This window comes from Ranitomeya variabilis, chromosome 2 (assembly GCF_051348905.1).
Source record: "Ranitomeya variabilis isolate aRanVar5 chromosome 2, aRanVar5.hap1, whole genome shotgun sequence".
NCBI classification, from domain to species: domain Eukaryota; kingdom Metazoa; phylum Chordata; class Amphibia; order Anura; family Dendrobatidae; genus Ranitomeya; species Ranitomeya variabilis.
Window position 1 is genome coordinate 370,626,313 of NC_135233.1, and position 9,415 is coordinate 370,635,727.

General features: G+C 42.5%; 1 protein-coding gene across 1 annotated transcript; it reads right to left on the bottom strand.

Annotated features, from left to right (window-relative positions):
- Positions 1 to 1,523: 1,523 nt before the first annotated feature.
- Positions 1,524 to 6,000, bottom strand: LY6G6C (lymphocyte antigen 6 family member G6C). The gene is made up of 3 exons (XM_077292517.1): positions 5,847 to 6,000; positions 2,780 to 2,887; positions 1,524 to 1,770 (listed from the first exon to the last, which is right to left on the bottom strand). The coding sequence occupies exons 1-3, from the start codon at positions 5,902 to 5,904 to the stop codon at positions 1,574 to 1,576; spliced, it is 363 nt and encodes a 120-aa protein (XP_077148632.1). The 5' UTR covers positions 5,905 to 6,000; the 3' UTR covers positions 1,524 to 1,573.
- Positions 6,001 to 9,415: the final 3,415 nt, after the last annotated feature.

The following is a 9,415-nucleotide window of genomic DNA, read 5'->3' on the forward strand; positions in this document are numbered from 1 at the left end:
CCCCTGTGCTCTGCCTGGGTGTAGGACACTGGTGACGTCACTTAGCTCCGGACATTAGCTCCGGACATTAGCTCCGGACATTAGCTCCGGACAAAGCCACGGAAGTTGGCACAAATTGCAGGAAGTAGTATTCTAGGCAATTATATATTAGAAGAGCCATCTTGTGCAGCACTAATGCTGCATTCTGACAAGGTGGCTCTTTTAGTTCAGGTCCCTGGCACTGCTTAAATAATAGGTTTTGAAATGTGTCCCTCATACCGTAAAATCATCCCAGGGGCTGGTCTTTCCCCTCTAATCCAGACGCCTCCCAGCCATCAATCATGGCCTCTGCGCGCCGCCTCCTCTTTCTTCATCAGCGTCCCCCAGGCGGCGCGCACAGGCTCGGAGTGACGGCTGTGAGGCATCTGGATTTGGGGGGAAAGACCCGCCCCTGGGACAATTTCACGGTATGAGGGACAAATTTCAAAACCTATTATTTCTGCAGTGCCAAAGACCCGAACTAAATGAGCCACCTTGTCAGAATGCAGCATTAGTGCTGCACAAGGTGGCTCTTTTAGTTACAAAAGCCTGGGGGGGGGGATGACTGGTTCCCTTTAATCCACCACAACCACTAAATACTGAAATGAATCGTGGTAAGCGCACCACCACACTCTGTCTAAAAGCAAATCTGCCTTTGCTCCCCATATCAACCAATCACGGTGCAGCTTTCAGTTCTTTTTTTTGTGATGGAGTCGGGTGACTTTATTCTGTTCATTTAGAGAGGGGTGAAGCTTTGTTTTTCATTTGGATGCCATTTTGGATAAAGGGAATTTTTAGAAGGCCCCGTTATTTAGCTGTGAGAATGATGTATTGTCATAAACCCCAGTCCAAAATTCGTGACAGAGTTCCAAAGTCCTTTGTGATATTTTAGTACTGTAATACATGCTAACCGTACCATTTTTTTTAAAGGAATAGTACCAGGAAACGAACCATATAGGGGCAAACATTAGCGATTTAGTCATTTACCCCATGTGCAGGGCATTGCAGTAGCCTAGGTATCCATGGTTATGATCACTAACAACTAACTGTCACTATATGAGTGGTCGTATCCATGGATACCTAAACTACTGCAATACCCTGCACATGTGGTAAGAGACATAGCAAATCAGAAGAACTATACCTCATTTCTAATTGGAGGTATTTGCTATTATTATTATTATTATTACACCTACTACATATTGAAATAGGATCTTGGAGATGGAAATACCCCTCTATCAGCATTCTTATTGACACCTACCTGCACCAGGATGTATATTTACACCATATATTCGGTTTGTGTCCTAATGTGTGAGTTTTAATTTACATTTTGGCAGATTTCCTCATCTTTAGTTTAAAGCCATCCAGCCCAACATCCACGTACAGTCGGCTTTCTATAGAAATGGGTTACATGGATATCTACTAGACGGGAATCAGATTGTGAGCCCCGGTGGGCTTGTGAGATTGGAGTGAGGAAACTTTGCTTTGACACCATATATACAAAAATATACCAAACAAAATTTGCTTTATTTGATCAATCGGTCTGATAGGAACCAGATCAACACCTGGAAACATATAGAGACATCAGGACCAGGACGCCAGCAGAGACGAGGGACATCTTGTTAGTGATGGCAGAATTGCACAGATCCGTATCACAGCATGTCTGCTTATAAGAAACTCCCGATGGTACATAAGTAGGTGGAAAACTACACATTGCCGGCGGAGTGCAACTTTTTACTGCAAAGTGAGTATTACCTGCAACAGAGAGAATAACATATTGTGAGATGCTGATTTATGCAAGATATTTCCTTTCCGTAAGATCGTCCATCAGGACCAGGGTTGGTGCTGTGTATTTTTTTATATACACAGCTGCAAACCTATTGCATAGACAAAGCTCCCAGGTCAGTATTCCATGTCCCATGGACGGGAGCGCTGCCAATCACCTCTTACCTGATGTCGCTCCTCTTTTGATTACCCGTGCTGGCACGACATTGTGCGTGCGTCTCCCCAAAGAAGATGACGTCGCACCCACCCAGATACTCAGTAGAGGAGCAACGTCAGATAAGAGGTGACTTGCAGGACTCCCATCCACCAGTCATGGAGTACTGACCTGGCTGCTACACCGGGGTCCTGTCAATGGATTCTCTCATCTCAAATTAAAGGGGTTGTTGCAACACAGCTAATAGTCCCTAGGTATGGCTTAGGCAATAATTTGCAAGTCACTGGTGGTCTCGACAATGGAAACCCCAGTGATCCTGAGAATGATGTCTCTGAATTTGTGAATTCATTGTCTATGGGACCGTTGGAGATAGAAAAGAACAGCGTTAGTGGTATCTCCAAAAGTCCCATAGACAGTGAATGGAGGGATGACTCACATGCGGACCACTACTCCATTCCAACATGGCATCCATTTCCTGTATTTTGACATTGATGGGAGTCCCTGTGGTCAAACCCCCAGTGTTCAGCAAATGTGGGACAACCCCTTTATTCCCTTCCTGACAAGTGACGTCGTATGTGAATGTACGGGGCTGGCTCAGGAGCTGAGCCCGCACCATACACAGAGGCGCGAGCTCCTGAGCCACAATACTCAATAGTCGTGAGCCTACTGAAGCCCTTTATTGTGCCATCTTGGTGCTCCTCTGAAGCTCAGCGTAGACGATTGGTAATGTTATTATATATTGTAATATGAAGGTATTACGGAATATAAGACAGGTGGTATATGGAATATAAAATATGACAAGTGGCTGTTGTTACATGTACTCACCATAGGTATAGGACACTGATAAGCATTTATTTCCTGCAGGACAGGGCATTTTATATGGGTCGTTGTTACAGCTAAGATCCGTACACGCATAGCACTGCAGGGATGTCACTGAAAAGGAAGAGAAAATCCCAGAAATATTACACAATTCCATAAAATATTCACCATTAGTGACACTGTGCTCATACTGTACTTTGTGGGCAATATTCACTGTTGCAATTAAAATGATCCAAATTGTGCAAACTCTCTGCTGTTTGTAATACATCCATCAGACAAGAACAATGTAAATAACACAACAAATAAAATGAGTGATCTCTCCAAATTCTACATAAACTGCAATTACAGATTCCTTTACCTCTATCCTGACAAGCATCTTTAATAGTAGAGCCCCTCTGGCTGTTATGACCTGCTGCAGACATGATGCATAGCCAAACACCAACTTTTTGTTGCAGACCAGAGGAATCTTTGCTCATTCCTCAAGGGCAATGGCCTCCAGTTCACTAACATTCTCGCTGCAATCTCCTTCAAATCCCATCAAAGATTTTCTATGGGATTCAAGTCAGGCGACTGATGGCCGCTCCAGAATCATACAGGTCTTGTTCTATAATCAAGCCTTGGTGGACTACGAGGTATACTTGGGATTACTGTATTGATAGAAGGTTCATTGACGTCAAAGCTTCAGCTACTTCGCAGAAGGTATGACAATTTCCTTATACTTGATTGATTGTTATCTTGTCTTCCATATGCTACAGATTTCCAGGGCCAAAGAAAATGAATCTGTCCCAAAGCAGCACTGATCACCCTCCATGCTTCACTGTAGGCATCACCAAGATACCACCATGCTATACCATAGGCATCACCATCACCAAGCCACCACCATGCTTCACTGCAGGCACCAACATGCTATGCCATAGGCATCACCGAACCACCACCATGCTTCACTGTAGGCACCACCAGGCTACCACCAGGCTATACTGTAAGCATCACTAAGCTAACACCATACTTCACTGTAGGCAGGGTTTTATTTTCAGCATATGCTTCATTATTCTTCCTCCTGACATATCAATGATCTATAGATTCAAAATGCTTCAGTTTTATTTACTCCCTCTGAAGAACAGAATCCCAAAACTTCTGTTGTTATTTCTATTGTTTTGAGAATATTGGAGGTGATTCTTCTTGTGCTCTTGGATCATTAGAGGTGACATCTTGGAGTTTGGTCATGGAGACCTTCAGCATTTAATGTGCACCTCAATGTTCAAACTGAAATCTCAGCACCTGCTACCACCAAATCTTAGTGCAAGTCTCATCCAATTTTTGAACAACAGGTCTCCTCAAGAATCTGGTGACAGCCGGTGTGACATCTTCCTCTTTCTGCCATGTCCAAGTAGCGTATTACAAATTCTGATTGTAACTGTATCTCTAGGAACATTCACTGCCTTTCTAGCTTTTTATATCATTTTCTTTCTTCATGCAAGAAAATGATCTCTTCTCTTACTGTTTTGACAACTAACATACAAAAAACATCATGGTCCAAAACCCCTGGCCAGTCCAGGTATTTGTTGAAAGACAAAAGAAATAAGGAAAAGAGGAAATAAAGAGAAGTGGAAAGAGGGGAAACGGAAGATGAAAGGAAGAAGAAACAGTAGTTGGCTTTTGGGAAACTTCACTTTATATAGTATATTTTCTGCAGTTTGATTTGTGGTGTTTTGTTTCAAGCTCACTTGATGCAACAAAAAATCTTGATTATTATATGAGTCACTGGAGACAACAACTGATTCTATTCATGTGGTGAAAAATTCTAAGACTGCAGTAGTATTAACAGATGGCATTACTGCTGAATTTGGAGAAACCACTTATAATAGCTGTGTTGCACTATTGCATAAAAAATGCGGAAAGTGTGTACAATTTTTAAACAGGGTGGCAAATAAGCCAGGGGGGGCATGACAAAGCAGAGTGCACACAGCAGTATCATCTCCTCCTCATACTACTACACCATGACATGTATACACAGCATAGTGCACACAGCAGTGTCATCTCTTCCTCACACTACTACACCATGACATGTATACGCAGCACAGTGCACACAGCAGTGTCATCTCCTCCTCACACTACTACACCATGACATGTATACGCAGCACAGTGCACACAGCAGTGTCATCTCCTTACACTACTACACCATGACATGTATACATAACAGTGCACACAGCAGTGTCATCTCCTCACACTACTACACCATGACATGTATATGCAGCACAGTGCACACAGCAGTGTCATCTCCTCCTTACACTACTACACCATGACATGCATACACAGCACAGTGTACACAGCAATGTCATCTCACACTACTACACCATGACATGTATACACAGCAAAGTGCACACAGCAGTTTCATCTCACGCTACTACACCATGACATGTATACACAGCACAGTGCACACAGCAGTGTCATCTCACATTACTGCACTATGACATGTGTACACAGCACAGTGCACACAGCAGTGTTATCTCCTCACACTACTACACCATGACATGTATACACAGCACAGTGCACAAAGCAGTGTCATCTCCTCCTCACACTACTGCACCATGACATGTACACGCAGCACAGTGCACACAGCAGTGTCATCTCCTCGCACTACTGCACTATGACATGTATACACAGCACAGTGCACACAGCAGTGTCATCTCCTCACACTACTGCACTATGACATGTATACACAGCACAGTGCACACAGCAGTGTCATCTCCTCACATTACTACACCATGACATATATATGTACAGCACAGTGCACACAGCAGTGTCATCTCCTCCTCACACTACTACACCATGACATGTATACACAGCACAGAGCACACAGCAATGTCATCTCCTCGCACTACTGCACTATGACATGTATACACAGCACAGTGCACACAGCAGTGTCATCTCCTCACACTACTGCACTATGACATGTATACACAGCACAGTGCACACAGCAGTTTCATTTCCTCCTCACTCTTTGACAGACATACCCTATCCAGTTAGATAGAGACATACTGTCATATTTACCTGTATACCTAACCTTACTTACCAGTCTGAGAGCTGGATAAGATGAGGATAGTAAGGTATAGAAGGTGTTTAGGCTCCATCGTGGTCAGGATGGTCTGGATTCTGCTTCTGCTTCCGCTAAGTTACGACCTTGCTCTGCACTGTTTTTATAGCTTTGTTAATCTTAGCTATTGCAGCATCACCTGTGTAGGAGGTGGAAAAAGAATGTACACCTAATAAAAGGCAAAGTTCAATATTGGCAGTAATGAGAAAATGTTAGCCTCCCCTACATAAGACTTGTGTCATCAGGAAGCAGTCTTTGATGATAAGGACCTTTCACCAGTTTAGCATGCTAATCTGGCCAAATCGTGGAATAGTGGCTGCAGAACTGAATAAGATGTCTTCAAGACTAGGAGCATTAGCACAGAGTCTTCTTTGGGAGGGTGTACTTATTTTCTCCTGCGTGAGGTTGACCAATCATAAGCAGAAGGCATCATGCAGGGGAAAAAAAGAACACCCCCCCAGAAAAGTCTAGACCCAACTTCCTCTGTGAGACATGCAATGACACACCGCCCTGCTGTCCTCCATGATCTCTGCAACTAATGTATAGAGAAGTGCAAAGCTTTGATTTAAACAAAAAAAAACAATACATGACTTTCATCTCAGGGCACTGTCAGCTCTGCTTTGCTCTCCCTCCCGCCATGCTAAATGCTCTGATATGAAATCAGCAAAAAGTGTTTTTAATGACACAAAGCTCTGTTCTGCTTTTTTCTACTCTGTAGGTGCAGAGACTTACAGAGGCGAGCAGGGCGGTGTGTCATTACTGGCCTCACACAGAGAAAACTGAGTCTGCTTCCTTAGGGGTGTGTTCTTTTATTCCCTCTATATGATTCCTCTTGCTTATGATTGGTCAACATCATACAAGGGAAAAAGTACACACCCACAGAGACAAATCTCTGCTAACACCCTATTAGTCATAGCATAAATTAGAATTTAAACTTTTCAACAAACTGGTGAAAGGTCGTCTCGGAAGCAGATTTTTATGTTAAATGTATTTTTTTCTGGTTTCTCCAAATTTAACACTAATTACCACTTTTAATGACTATTGCAAACTGTTTTCCCCCTGAATAGCATACCTTATTAGTCATGACATTTGCAAATCACATGCTGTCTCAGGCATGCTGGATTCAACCATTCAAGGGCTTTCTCAGTGGCATCAGAAGTGCTTGGCATATAACATATCAAATACCTGAACTGGCTGGTGGTTGGTTGACTATGACGTTTCATTGCATAATAAAAATATGGCTACTTCGAGAGTGAGGTCTAAAAAGTTAAATATTCATTGTAATTTCAAAAAAGTTTGCATTATTCAATATTATAGATGAATATAATAAACTCTGAAATATATTGTAACAGAGAAATCTGCTTCTTTTTCCTCATTCTGGGACAGTTTTTCCTCCCAACTGCATCCTAAACTCAACATCCACTCAGGATAAAAACAGCTCTAATTTTTGGTGATGAACCCAATATTTGCTTCCAGTACATTGAGTTGTCAGGTTACACCTCCTATTATACTTTTTGGAGAGTGGAAGAGCAGAGTGAGAAACAGACAGACAGAGAGATACATAAAGATTGCGCAGAGCTATCCAACTAGCTCAACCTAGAGATGGATTCACACTTACACTTCTGAATTTTGCTGGGTAACAGTCTCCATGGTGTTTTATTGTCTGTCTGTGTACTAAAGAATGAATCTCAAGAATACGTCTGTTTTTTTTGCTGGTATAGGAGACATCATAGCAGCTAGTTTCCTCCCACCAGCTTAGAGTCAAGTGCCAAATAAACAATAGAGACTGAAGAAGGGAAACTGATGAAGATGCAGAATATAACTGATACTGTATAATGTCTCAAAATAGTGTTATTTCTCATGTACACACAGGACAGATTATTCTGAAAAGTTACTTTAAAATATAATCATTAGAGAAAAGACCATTGTGCTGTACAAGCAAAGAAAAGGATACCAAAAAATAGCAAAAGGCTTGAGTGATCCTAGAGATAGAGGTGGGGACCCATAGTTCATAAGGTCAAAGATAAAAGATTATTGACTCCATTACAGTACCTGGTCTAGGCAGAATGATGAAACAAAAGTGGAATTGTTCAGGCTTATGGATATACAGTATGTCTTCAGAAGGAAGAATGAATGATACACTCAACAGAACCACCTGACTATGGTGAAGCATGGCGGCGGCTCAGTGAGGTCTACAGAGAAGCACAGTATTGGATTGATGATGCCTACAGTGGGAGCATGGTGTTGACTTGGTGATGCCTACAATGAAGGACTGTAGTGCCTTAGTGATACCAACAGTGAAGCATAGTGGGCGCTCGGTGATGCATGCAGTGAAGTTAAGTGGTGGTTGGTGATGCCTAAAGTTAAGTATAGCGGTGGCGATGTCTACAATGAAGCATGGTGATGGTTCTGTGATACACTGGAGCTGGTTTGAGTCCTCTAGAACTGGAGACGTGCAGCGAGTGGTGGGCAAGATAAATTTAATCAAGTATCAGGAAATCCTAGGAGAAATTGTCTTGACTTCTATGAGGAAGGTCAATGTTGGGTTACTTTAGACTTTTCAACAAGGGATTGATCCCAGGCACACACCATAGTCTACTAAGGCTTAGTTTCAGAAGAAGTCTTGATCTTGAACATTTTTAGATTTGCCGACCATCTATTGACATGAACCCAATAAAATGTATTTGTGACCTGGTGATCATTGGCCATGTGGAATGGGTTGAGATTCTTCAGGAACACTGCCAGAAGCTGGTGTTTGGATATGCACCACATTGGCAGCAGGTCATAACAGCTAGAGGGACTCTTCTACGTGCTAAAGATGCTTGTCATGAAGGGGGAGAATAATTTTGAGACTTCAGTTGTCGGTGTTAGCTGCATTTTGTGGTGACTTTGGATAAACCACTTGTATTAGTTGTGTTTTGCTATTTACATTGTTCTTGCTTGATTACTTTATTGGAAACAACAGAAAATTTGTAAATTTTGCTAATATAGCGAATCTGCAAAAGGGGTTGGATAATTATGATTGCAATTGTGCTGACAGCTAAGCTACTTTTGATCACTTAGACCTATAATAGAGTCCTTTAGGTCTCTTCTGCTACTTTTTATGTCACGGACATTACTACAGGCTGCACTATTTTTGCCATTATAAATACTAAAAAGTTTAACAAACTGGCAATAACAATTGAGGATATATCACTACTGGAGGGTCATATATGCACAATAAAACATGAGATAAAAATCCCCCACCGGTGCTCCTGTTGTGCACCCAGAATAGATATGCCCTGTAAATACTGTGCATTGTGGAGGGTAGATATATCATATGTACAAACATGATGTCTAGCACTAATAGCTCTGGTCTGACTCACAAGGTTTCTGTAGCATGGTAGGTGCAAGGAGCTATCAGATGCGTTGATCGCCTGTAAAGATTGCTGAGCGGCGATCCTGATGAGCAGGTACTGGGCAAAGAACTGGGCAGGCAGCAGCCACAGCCAAGCAGGGTAGTGGTGAGTTGGCGTGGAGTCCGGGAACGCCCCGGCCGGTGGGGTCCC

Coding starts and splice junctions, on each gene's coding strand:
- LY6G6C (XM_077292517.1), bottom strand. CDS start 5,904: ATGGAGCCTAAACACCTTCTATACCTTACTATCCTCATCTTATCCAGC. Junction 2,888..5,846: donor CTTATCCAGCTCTCAGACTG/GTAAGTAAGGTT, acceptor CTTCCTTTTCAG/TGACATCCCTGCAGTGCTAT. Junction 1,771..2,779: donor ATCAGTGTCCTATACCTATG/GTGAGTACATGT, acceptor TCTCTGTTGCAG/GTAATACTCACTTTGCAGTA.